We start from the raw sequence: 13535 nt of genomic DNA on the forward strand, positions 1-13535 counted from the left end.
GGGTTAGGTCGCGGGTTTGATTCCCACCCGGGGTGGGTATTGTCCTGAACAGAACTTTCGTTCTCAGAATGGCTGGATTTCTCCTATCCTGTCTTTGTCTCTCTTCGCTTTGGGGACAATAATACCTTAGCAGTTACAGTTCCTCTTGAGAAACGAACGGAAGGAAAGATGATATCAGTCATTATCATTATTGTCGTTTAGATTAGCCATTTTAAGAAATACTGTGATATGAATATGACTGATAGGAGGTTTTCTGAGGTTGGTTTACTTTCTACTCGTAAGTACTGATATACAGATAAGAGTATTTATTGTACGTGAGAATGGTCTTTAAGCTGATAACTCAAAACACTTCTTAGCATCTTTTATTATTTCGTGTTTCATATTGAGCTGTTTTCGAACACGATTTCACGTCTTCTGACGGTCTTATTTGTCCATACACGGTGGGTTTTGAGTCAGCTATGTGTGATACAATCTTGGGATTTGTCATACCATTGATCAATTCACCGTCGGTTCCCTCTACGTGCTCTATGTGCTATGCTCTTAGCTCTGTTTTTACCCTAGATTCGTATAGCCATCTTTTAGGGCTGTTTGCCCCTACACCCAAGGTGATCCAAAGTTTTGTGTATGAAATCAGCCCAAGAATAGTTTTTATCCTAAGAATGAAACCTAGATTTAGATGTTTCTTCGTTAGCTGCGCGGATTCTTTATCCTTCCAGAATGTTCTGTAGTCTTAAGAAGGTTCTATATATATTTATTGTATACTTATGTTATCGTTAAAAATAAAGTAAATTATATCAATCAAACAATTAATCAATAAATCAATTGATCAATCAAACAAACAATTGGTACAGTCAATCAATCAACCAGTCAATACTAACTCCTCCATTTTTTTCTCGCCCACAGTGGAGTCTGTCCTGTGTTACTGTGAGAACCACTGTCCGGGGGATCAGATCAATGGCACATCTGCCGTCTAATGGTTTTGGTCTACCGATGACCAAAAACAGTTTACACTACACGAGATGAATTTTTCTTCGTCACGAAAATAATGATGTCTAATTAATAAAGTTTTTTTCCCCCTAAAAGATGAGTGTTTCACCGCCGATTTTGTTTCGTAGCAATGGAGCAACTGCTACATTAGACGCATATGGTCTGTGTCGTAGTATACCTCTCATCAGATGGGCGACAAGAGGCACAATACTTAGTTATTTCCCCAGAAAACCTTTTCTAAACCCGTTTGTAATTTGTGTTTCCAGTGAGACGAGTGAGATAGACATAGCCCCCAATACACGGGTAGGCACACGCCGCTACATGGCACCTGAAGTTCTGGATGAGACGATCGACACCAAATTCTTCGACGCCTTCAAAATGGCGGACATGTACTCTCTGGGCCTTGTGTTCTGGGAAATGTGCAGGTCAGTGTTTAACTCTTTCTTTAGCCGAGTTTTATCTTGATTTTGTTGAGTTTTTACCTTTCTTCAGTCGAGTGTCATCAACACCAACACGCGATCTTTTTTAAAAGAGACGCTCACAGCAAAAACCTTTGCAAAAAGTGTAGCATTAATCTTCTTTTATCCGTAACATTTCTGTAATCACTGTTCAGCTACTGAAATGTTTAGTGACAGGGGTTTTATCTTCCATTTGGCGACAAACTACCCGTCTCCTCACATTTACCTCACCCAGCCTGAGTGGGGCTGCGAAAAGCGAGCACTCGATTCCCCAGGTGGTTTTTATTTCGTATCAAAGTACGTATTTGCCATTTCAAATAGGGCATCGAAACCGGAATTTCATGGGGGCCCACTGGACTAACCCCCAAACCTACCCAAGTGGGAAGATGTTTTTTATACTTCCTTTTTTTTAGCTGCATGAGAATGAAACCTCTTGAAGTAGCCAACTGATCTCTTGCACTCCTTGTCTACTGTTTTATTTTGAAAAAGGACATTATAAAGTTTCACATTTGTTGCTTGTATTGCAGGAGGTGCGTGACAGTGGGAGGTATCAACAAGAACTACCTAGAGGAGGAGAAGTACGAGCTTCCATATTACGATATGGTACCCACAGATCCTTCGTTCGATGACATGCATCAAGTCGTGGTCATCAAGAAAGTACGACCTGCCATACCTTCACGGTGGCAGGACAACTCGGTAAGTATCACTTGTCGTGAGTTTCACACATTTTTTCCCGAATATCCTGTAGGCAATGCAATTAACACATTAAGGACGGCGGAGAGTGTTCCCACTACACACGACACGATTTATTTCCCAACGACACATAATGTCCTTGCAGGCAATGTAATTTAAATGAGTGTTCCCACTATCACTATACACGACACGATTTTTTTTCCGAACAAGTGGTAACGCACCTTTATTCTTACTTCATTGGCTTCATTCCAATTGAACGACCAAAGTGACTTTCCGACAGCCTAGTTAGCTTGGAGGGTAGATAAGAAATATGCCTTTTTCTGTGACTTTCTTTTGGGGTTCGGGGTTCTCTTGGAGAAGATCTTCAGGATCTTTTTGGTTAGATCGGTCGTTTAGAATGTTTAGATGGATGTCTTACAGAGTATTAGCTAACTCTAAAGTAAGTCTCCACGTAAGTAGAAACTTTATCTGTTGAATACAAAGTTCGCCCCGGGCAGGAATTGAACCCGCGACCTGGCACTTACAAGACAGGCGTGCTACCTTCCGAGCTAACTGGGCTGGGTGTTTTTCCTGGATTGATTTTCCCTCAACCAGTATTGTACAAGGACATAATAGGAATTATGCCTTTTTCTCTGACTTTCTTTTGGGGTTCCGGGTTCTCTTGGAGAAGATCTTCAGGATCTTTTTAGTTAGGGCGGTCGTTTCGATGGATGTCTTACAGAGTATTAGCTAACTCTAAAGTAAGTCTTCACGTAAGTAGAGACTTATCTGTTTAACACAAAGTTCGCCCCGGGCAGGAATTGAACCCGCGACCTGGCGCTTACAAGACAGGCGTGCTACCTTCCGTGCTAACTAGGCTGGGTGTTTTTCCTGCATTGATTTTCCCTCAACCAGTATTGTACAAGGACATAACAGCTTATCAGTATCAGATATGTATACGTACTACTGTGCCGTAGTAGTACTGGTAGATTCTGGTACAAGATAGAACGTTGACCCTTCTCCTTGGGAAACAGAGATGGAATGTGTCCGTACTCTGTAGCATTGTTTGGATCTTGGAGCAGCTCTATTAGACTATACGGTATGACCTAAGAATTTTCCTAGTGGGTTTTTAGTCCGTCCTTCCTTTATTATTACAATAGTAATAAAGTGATAAACTTGCAAATAGTCGAATGATAGAATTCCAATTGCAGAGTGTCAGTAAATGACCTAAAAACTCAGGTGGTCTGGCGTGAGTTACCAGTTCAATGCCAAACTGTAAGGCCAGCCACTCACTATCAGGTAGACTTTAAGACAGGTGCACCTGATCAGGTCTATCTGATAGTGTGTGTGCTCGTTAGGTATCAGGTAGACCTGACAGACGGACCTTTTTCGCCGTACCTGTCAGGTCTACAGTGAGTGGCTGGCCTAAGTCTGTAAAAACACTAGCGCTCACAAAACCTGGTAATAAACCCCACGTCAAATCCATTCTTGCTCTTTAATTAATCCAGCGTTGCCATTTTTCCCCTTTTGCAGTGTAAAACCAACCTGTACGGCAAGTCCATACAGTGTTGCAACTTCACCGACATGTGCAACCAGGAGCTACGGCCCACCTATCGGCCCCACACGACCCTGGCCCCGCCCCCTCTCGTCTCGTGGGACGATAGCGTGCACTATTTCGCCCTCGTCATTTCCCTCACCGTCTGTCTGGTTGTGTTTCTCGTGGTGATAAGCTACGTTTACTTGCGCTACAAACGGGCCGAGATGAGCCGTCAGGCGTACCTGAGAAATGTGAACCATAATTATAATGTTATAGGTGATATGATAGTACATAATATTTTGTATTCTCAATCTGTATGTACCTATTTATTATTATCCTGTCAAATATACAAGACCTTGTTTAGACTGCCTGGGTAAAGGGCCTTTTCAGCCCAATTCGGACAGGATCAACAAGATGAATTCTGTTCTATCCTACTTCACGGTTGATTAAAATAAATATTCTCGTCTCTGATTTTCTACGCGAAGCAAGAATTGCGAGAGACAAACCATAACTTTTTTAACGCGCGGTCCATAAGGAGACAAAACCTGATCGCGTCTACGTTCTGGGTTGTTAGAGGGGGCTTAGGTTATAGAAGCTTAGGTTAGAGTTGGAGTTACAAGCTTAGGTTAGAGTTAGAGATTCAAGATGCGAGAGGACTCCAAGGTCTGTACCCATTAGTGGGTCCACTTTTAGTTGCACCCATTAATGAGACCATTTTTAGTGATCTCCTGATGTCCAATGTCCATTGTCTTTTCAAGGTGTAAATTAATGTGGGAGGGACATACACACACTCGTACATGAAGGAATTTCCTATGTATGAGCGTGCATCTCTCAATCTCGTTTGGAATCTTTTTTCGAGAAACGACAATGGCGGAGTGAGAACCAATTACCAATGCTAAATTTTAACGAGTTGCTCCTTCCAAAAATACTTCTGTCCGAAATATTTGCGGTTTGAGATCACAAGGCTAAAACCACAACCGTGCTCTTGAACGTATTGAATTTTAAGAGAATGCTGGCTGTAGTCTGTACCCATTAGTGGGTTCACTTTTAGTTGCACCCATTAATGAGACCATTTTTAGTGATCTCCTGATGTCCAATGTCCATTGTCTTTTCAAGGTGTAAATTAATGTTCAGAGTTTGAAAGGTGTTTGATAGAGGTTGTTGTATTTTTTGCAGCAACAAGTTGGAAAAAATGTTGAATTAAATCAGACAGTCGGTGTTGACAGAAAAGAATAATTTAAAAACTGGTTAAAGTTGTTTATTTTTTACCAAGTGTTAACAATGCTTGTTGTGTGTCTGTTGAGCTTTAGCGAAATTCTTATTGGCTTCTGTCTTGAGCTTTTCTCAAGTCCTGTTGTGTTCCTACTCGTATGTTGAGCTATGCCTGATTTCCAGATGTTCGGTGTGCCGACTTAATGTAGAAGTTTAACTATAAGATTCGCCTCGCTAGTTAAGTAATTAACTTGGACTACTTAATAATGGGGGTAGCCTGTAAATTATGTGTGGCAAACTGTCCAAGTATGCTCTTGGACGGTGTAAAATGGTTTCATCTGGGGAAAATTTGTTTCAATGGCTGCACACACGTTCCACTATTGTGTTTCTTAGTTCTTAGTACTCAGTATACTTGGTATCGTATGTACATTGTACCTACAGTCTGCCATACCTGTGTATATGTAGAAGTTGCTATAATAAAGTTTCCTATGAGTTTAAAGATACATCTGGTGATTCTTGTGCCCTATGTACAGGGTAAGGCGAAAAATTGAACTTGGGATTTGTTGACGAATGACGATGGTTTTTTGTGAAGGTGAAGCACTAGATGACATGCTTATCTAGATGGCATCTCATGGTGTTGGAAGCATTGAGAGTTTTTTTTTTAAGATGAGTGTTCCACCGCCGTTTTTATTTCGTAGCAATGGAACAACTGCTGCATTAGACGCTTGTGGCCTGTGTCGTAGCATAGTGTGGAATGCCCACTCGGATGATAAACTACTGTCTAAACTCTAAACGATGGGCTTCCAGCAAGACCAAATCGTTTGTAGGTTATGCGGGGACCTACATAAATATAAACCTATAAACATAAACATACATACAAATAAGAAACTTATACGCCACCGAACCTCCCTAAAACCATAAAATGCCGACACAGAATGTAAAACTATTAACACATCTAAATTTACATACAGGTATCTAAGAGACGCCAAAAGACCATTGAAAAGTCTCCAACGTTTTCGTCTCTTATCTCAAGTAGGTAGAGTTGTAGAGTAGTTATTAATAGTGAAGTGTACGTCTAATAGGAGACATGGGAGATGTTCTCCATTTGTCATTCATCAAACTTTAGTTGCAAAACGCTCCTTCAAATTTCAACAAAAAATTTTAGTCTGTCTTACTGCTCATGTCTACAATTAATTCAAACGGGTATTTTTATCAGTAGACAAAAGTTTTGCTCTGATCTCTTTATTTTGTCAAACACTGTGTACTCGGGGCCCGAACAGGGACCCACGGTGTAAAACATAAATTAAATTACAAACACCATTGTGTTAGGAACTGAGAGGTGAGAGGGAGGGAAGTGCAAACAGAAAATCTAGATTGTCACTGATTTATTATCGTGGACTCTTCAACTTCAAGTTGAGGCAGCTGCGACTTGGAATCCAGTGGCGTATATCGTATATCTGATGCCAGGAGAAAGTATTAATCAGCCACCTTGGTTAATTTACAGTACCTACGTCATAATCAAAGAACGGCATTTGTAACAATCCCAAGTTGCTTCGACAGGCTATAGTTAGCTTGGAAGGTAATGTCTTCCTTGGAAGCTCTAAGTCGCGAGTTCATTGAACAGCAAAAGTCGTAAAGAGAATGTCCCTAAAAAGCATTAGGTACTAATGTTCTAAAAATAAATAACAAATCCAAAAAAAGATTAAAATAAAAATATTTGCATAAATGTTGTAAGTAAAACAAGTCACATGCAAGTTTAGAATCGGCAAATTTTCTATCTACACCACTGGATATAAACAACTATGAACTTTGCATTGGTACAAACGCTTGGCTAACATATTCCGCGAGCAGCTAGTATCAATTTGTATTTTTTACCTGAAACTGCATTGTCTTTGCATCTTGGTATCTCGGTTTGAACACAGAAAACAAGCTCAAGTTTACGTATAAACAGAAAAGACTGTTGACAGGGTTATGTGTTTGTCATGTATAGCTTGGAAAGTATAACAGGCTGAGGCTTATGAACGGAAAGCCAGCCTAGTTAGCTTGGAGGGAAACCCGTAAGGGTTAGGTCGCGGGTTTGATTCCCACCCGGGGTGGGTATTGTCCTGAACAGATAACTTTCTTTCTCAGAATGGCTGGATTTCTCCTATCCTGTCTTTTTCTCTCTTCGCTTTGGGGACAATAAGACCTTAGCAGTTACAGTTCCTTTTGAGAAACGAACGGAAGGAAAGATGATATCAGTCATTATCAATATTGTCGTTTAGATTAGCCATTTTAAGAAATACTGTGATATGAATATGACTGATAGGAGGTTTTCTGAGGTTGGTTTACTTTCTACTAGGTTTCATCGCGGCGGACATCAAAGGCACAGGTTCCTGGACTCAAATGCTTCTCATCACGGAATATCACGAGCACGGCTCTCTACACGACTACCTTCAGATGAACGTCCTAGAGACCCCATCCCTACTGACCCTAGCGAGGTCCGCAGCCTCGGGGATCTGCCATCTGCATACGGAGATATACGGGACCAAAGGGAAGCCAGCCATCGCGCATCGGGATGTCAAATCGAAGAACATCCTGGTGAAGAGAAACGGGGAGTGTGCCATCGCTGACTTCGGCCTCGCGGTCAGATATATCAGGTGAGCTGACTGACGAATCCTCATTCGTGTAAGGCTGATTTAGTCTAATAGCGATAGTATAATTGGTCTGCCGTCTAATGGTTTTGGTCTACTAACGACCAAAAACAGTTTAGACTACACGAAATGATTTTTTTTTTTTTCATCACGAAAATAATGATATCTAATTAATAAAGTTTTTTTCCCCTAAAAGATGAGTGTTTCACCGCCGATTTTGTTTCGTAGCAATGGAGCAATTGCTACATTAGACGCATGTGGTCTGTGTCGTAGTATACCTCTCATCAGATGGGCGACAAGAGGCACAATACTTAGTTATTTCCCCAGAAAACCTTTTCTAAACCCGGTTCTTGTTGTCACTGATTGACTTCTCTTTTTAGTTACTCCTTTTTAGAATCTCTCAAATTGGAAATTTTCGTTTCTTCTTAAGTGTACTGTGTAAAAAATTAACTAAAAGCTAAAAATATTACATACAATTATTATGTGAAAAGAATATTTCTGGGTTTTTTTTGAGAGATCCATTTAACTTGTATACTGTATTTCGCCATTGTGCCATATAAATTTAACATGTTCTTTAACTTCTTGATCTTACATTAACCGAACAATATAGGTGAAAGGAGTATATTTTTACTATTAATTTTTCTACTCACCTCCTCAAGTCCATTTGAAATCTAATATGTTATACAAGCTGTATATTTTAAAACAACAGTTCAAATTATCTGAACACTCAGTGATGACAATTTATTAAATTATAAAATGGAACTGTACAAAATATACAATAAAATTATTTTAACAAAACTGCTCGTTTTATTTCATCTAAAGGTGTCCACACATAGTCGCCGGCCGTCGATCGACGGCAGGTCGACATGTTTGGATACACCTAAACATTATGTAGATATCTCATTATGTAGTCAGCTCATGTAGATACCTCCCAAATTTTAAAATTAGTCCTAAAGGTGGAGGTAGGTAATTATTTCTCAGTACAACCCGTTAATTAATCATCTTAATACGTGATACGTGTAGCGTGTACCCTGCCCTGGAGGAAAAAAAAATCAACCAATTTAAGTAGGTACCTAATACAGAAGTAAATCTTTGAAAGACGTTAATTATCAAGAAAATAAATATAGAAGTTTCTCCCATCAATATATTAATGGTTGTCAAAATTACTTTCATTAATTGTAATTTTCGTTTGAGAACTTGCATATCAATTTAAGCAGAATTAAAATTTTAGTGGGAATGCTGGGGCCTTATTAGGGTCATTTTCCCAATCGGACGTTTACAATGTATTTTACCTTAAAATGAAAATAAAGCCTTTATAAATACTATTATACAAATTGGAGGGAGCTCAAACCAGGTGACTAGCATAGTGAATGTTGGCGAGTTCCCTGCTCCACAAAGAACTTTAAATTTTAATCAATAGGGGAAAATGAAAACAGATCGCTAAAATAGAACCTCGATTATTTCAACTAATTGGGACCAGGGGTAGTTGAAATGGTCGAACTTGAAATGATCACTTTCTATGATCTTTTGATAAGATAGGATATCCTTTGAAATATGGAACTATGGATTTTAGAGTTGAAATAATGGAAGTTGAAATAATCGAGGTTCTACTGTATTAATAAGTCCAATACAGACTCTATGATTTGTCTACAGAATAAATTATCTTCCAACTTGTTCTCACAACCTTGTCTTTCAACAGATCCAAAGCTCCTTCCAGAATGTTCTGTAGTCTTAAGAAGGTTCTATGTATATTTTTTGTACCTATACTTATGTTATTGTTAAAAATAAAGTAAATTATATCAATCAAACAATCAATCAATCAATAAATCAATTGATCAATCAAACAAACAATTGGTACAGTCAATCAATCAACCAGTCAATTCTAACTCCTCCATTTTTTTCTCGCCCACAGTGGAGTCTGTCCTGTGTTACTGTGAGAACCACTGTCCGGGGGATCAGATCAATGGCACTTGTGAGGCAGTACGCGGGGCCCAATGCTACTCCGCGGTTGAAGAGTACTACAACCGGGAGACGGGGGACTGGGAAATCCAGCGGACCTGGGGCTGTCTGCCGCCCGACGATGGAGGTTTCTTCTTGGTAAGTAAAACGAACGGGGTGGAACATACATCACTAGACAAAGGGCCTTATGGTATTATCGCACTATATGGCAGAGTGTGACATATGTATAATCCGGCAATTTTCTCTTCCATACCGTGTGATCGGTTTTCGCATTCATCTACGTATTTCTTTACACGCATAATACACCTATGGTTTAGACTGCGGGAGTAAAGGGACTTTTCAGTCTTATTCTAATCTATGGCGTGGCGTCAATTTTTTGCATAAATTCAATTTAAAAAAAAAATCTATGGTACATAGGAAAAATTTGACGCCATATGTGTAGTCTTGGTAACGAAGACCGATCATACGGTATGGAAGAAGAAATTGCCAGATTATACAACAATATACATATTTACTATCGTGCCATATCGTGTAGGTAATCTTACCTTTACAACATCTGGACATTATCAATAATACATACTTGTATTGCCAAGATAACTACCACCTGTGACTACTCGAGTCATATCAGAGCTTGTACTTGTAAGGCCAGTCATTCACTATCAGGTAGACCTGACTGGTACACCTGACACCTAATAAGCACATATACTATCAGGTAGAACTGACTCTAGCAGGTAAACCTGACACCTGATCAGGTCTACCTGATAGTGAGTGGCTGGCCTAGGCGATTTCAATTGGATCAAAAATAGAAAAGCCAACTGGCCAACTCAACACTTGACAAGCAAGGCCATTACAATTGGTTGTGGGATTATACATTTCCAATGCTCATTGGATAATGCACCTCTATGTAAAATATGTTATGACTTCCTTGACAAGGGAGTGTGTAATGACTATTTTCAAAGTAATAAAGTCACTCTAGGTAGGTAGGTCGACAGGACATGGTTAGAGCTTGTGGTGTTGTGACCGGTGCGTTGGTGGTTCGAGGCCAAGAGGAATACGAATAGGTCACGCATTTGAAGGGTGTGTAAATGTGTTCCAGGGTGTAATGTCTAATTTAATTTTCATAACAGGAAATGGTTTCTCACTTTTGATCCTCTCATTTTTCTCCTAATGGAAACTAGAAACCCCACCTTGTGATAAACTTGCAAATAGTCGAATGATAGAATTCCAATAAATTGCAGAGTGTCAGTAAATGACCTAAAAACTCAGGCGGTCTGGCGTGAGTTACCAGTTCAATGCCAAACTGTAAGGCCAGCCACTCACTATCAGGTAGACTTTAAGACAGGTGTACCTGATCAGGTCTATCTGATAGTGTGTGTGCTCGTTAGGTATCAGGTAGACCTGACAGACGGACCTTTTTAGCCGTACCTGTCAGGTCTACCTGATAGTGAGTGGCTGGTCTAAGTCTGTAAAAACACTAGCGCTCACAAAACCTGATAATAAACCCCACGTCAAATCCATTCTTGCTCTTTAATTAATCCAGTGTTTCCATTTTTCCCCCTTTTGCAGTGTAAAACCAACCTGTACGGGAAGTCCATACAGTGTTGCAACTTCACCGACATGTGCAACCAGGAGCTACGGCCCACCTATCGCCCCCACACGACCTTGGCCCCGCCCCCTCTCGTCTCGTGGGACGATAGCGTGCACTATTTCGCGCTCCTTATTTCCCTCACAGTCTGTCTGGTTGTGTTTCTCGTGGTGATAAGCTACGTTTACTTGCGCTACAAACGGGCCGAGATGAGCCGTCAGGCGTACCTGAGAAGTGCGGCGTTCTTGAGTAGACCTACGCTGGATGGATTGATGGATCAGACGTCTGGGTCCGGTTCAGGTCTGCCCTTACTGGTGAGTGTTCATTATTATTATTATTATTATTATTATGGCCTTTATAATCGTATTTACGGGGTCGAGCGGATTTCGAACACAATCAAATGTCTTCTGACAGTTTCATTTGTCCATACACGGTGGGTTTTGAGTCAGCTATGTGTGATACATTCCTAGGGTGTATCATACCCATGATTAATTCACCGGGTATGGAGTTTGATATTCATACGCGACTTGAAAAAGTTCACACTGGATAAATGTTCACGCAACTTCAAACTTCAGAAATATTAATGTTCTTAAAGAACGGCATACAGTACCCATCTATCCGGGAACAAACAATGTTCCTAAGGATAGGATTATTTTTTATTTTTAGGTCAAATTTGCACGCCTCAAGTCCCGAGGTCAATATCTAATGGGTTTTAAACTACTTTGTGAGTACAACAAGTCCTTTTTATGGCGAGGACCAAAATCCGAGTTTAAACTTATTCTAATTTGAACTCTTGGATTAAGCAATTTGATTGAAAAGGTTTAAAACAAGCAATCAGATTTCCTAATCCAAGCAAGAGGTAAACTTGAATAAAGTTTGATAAAAAAAACTTCCGATTTTCTGGCGATAAGTAACTTCTGATTTTCCTGTAGGATGCCTAGTTGACTTGTAAAACTTAACTAAAGAAACCTGTATGACCCTTTCACTTCCGCAGGTACAACGGACAATCGCCAAGATCTAGGAGCCTTTGGGATTGTTCTTCGTTTATATTGGTACTGTTTTCACTGAAATATTCTATGTACGTATTTTGGTGCTTGTAATAGTGGCACGAATACTCTAATCTCTGTAATAATGGTGTTGGTTTAATATTAATACCCAGCATTAAAATGCAACACCGCGCTAGCAGGGCGTAGACTTGTAGAGTAGTACTGTAGAGGATTTTGGTTACTAAACACTTTACCTGCCCCTATGGAAATTATTCCAAAAGGGCAGGAAATACTAAGGGTAAAAAGGTTGCTCAACGATTAATAACTGCAGTTCAAATTGCATGATTTTTGTTGGTTACTGTATATACCCTTTACTTGCCCTTATTGAAAAACCAGTTAGGAAAGAGATTGGTTACCTACTCAACTTTCATGACTGCACCTAAAATCCTAAATAATTATTGTAATACAAACAATTAATGTTGACCATACCTATCTACTTATTCCAAGGCAAACAATTAATGCCGATGTCACGATATGTTTGTCAAACAGAGCACACATTTCTCAATTTGGTACTCGCTAAATTGGTTAAGAAATATGGAAGAAATCGTCGTGAATTGTATACCTACGTACATTTTTTAATTGGAATGGACAAAAACCACATAAGAAATAGCAACCCACCTACTTGAAATTCTAACCCCCAGATCTAATACAACCTCATGTGAACTGCAGATTAGTGAATATTTTAGATATTATCAAGTACCTATGTATCTGTGGTTGCGCAGAAGTCAACATTAATTTCAACATGAAGTTTGGAGTTATGTACCCGGAAAAGATAAGTAGTTGAATAGAAAAGGTTTCGGAATAAAACAATGAAAATGTGAACCATATTATTATAGGAATATATGTAGGTGATATGATGGTACATATTATGTATTCTCAATCTGTATGTACCTATTTATTATTATCCTGTCAAATATACAAGACCTTGTTTAGACTGCTTGGGTAAAGGGACTTTTCAGCCCAATTCGGACAGGATTAACAAGATGAATTCTGTTCTATCCTACTTCACGGTTGATTAAAATAAATGTTCTCGTCTCTGATTTTCTACGCGAAGCAAGAATTGCGAGAGACAAACCATAACTTTTTAACGCGCGGTCCATAAGGAGACAAAACCTGATCGCGTCTACATTCTGGGTTGTTAGAGGGGCTTAGGTTATAGAAGCTTAGGTTAGAGTTGGAGTTACAAGCTTAAGGTTAGAGTTAGAGATTCAAGATGCGAGAGGACTCCAAGGTGAGAACCTTAGAGGTGTGACTTTGACTGTGGAGATGAAGATAAATCTCTATGGCTGCACACACGTTCCACTATTGTGTTTCTTAGTTCTTAATACTCAGTATACTTGGTATCGTATGTACCTACAGTCTGCTATACCTGTGTAATACTGTGTATAAGTAGAAGTTGCTATTATAAAGTTTCCTATGAGTTTAAAGATACATCTGGTGATTCTT

The 13535-nt window shown here is 39.6% G+C and overlaps 1 protein-coding gene across 1 annotated transcript; it reads left to right on the forward strand.

Annotated features, from left to right (window-relative positions):
* The first annotated feature begins 424 nt into the window (after nucleotides 1-424).
* LOC103514667 (bone morphogenetic protein receptor type-1B-like) lies at nucleotides 425-12064 on the forward strand. Its single transcript, XM_026827568.1, has 4 exons — nucleotides 425-440; nucleotides 9412-9596; nucleotides 11025-11357; nucleotides 12038-12064. The coding sequence occupies exons 3-4, from the start codon at nucleotides 11076-11078 to the stop codon at nucleotides 12062-12064; spliced, it is 309 nt and encodes a 102-aa protein (XP_026683369.1). The 5' UTR covers nucleotides 425-440; nucleotides 9412-9596; nucleotides 11025-11075.
* Nucleotides 12065-13535: the final 1471 nt, after the last annotated feature.

This window comes from Diaphorina citri, unplaced genomic scaffold (assembly GCF_000475195.1).
Source record: "Diaphorina citri unplaced genomic scaffold, Diaci psyllid genome assembly version 1.1 scaffold1200, whole genome shotgun sequence".
Lineage (NCBI taxonomy): Eukaryota > Metazoa > Arthropoda > Insecta > Hemiptera > Psyllidae > Diaphorina > Diaphorina citri.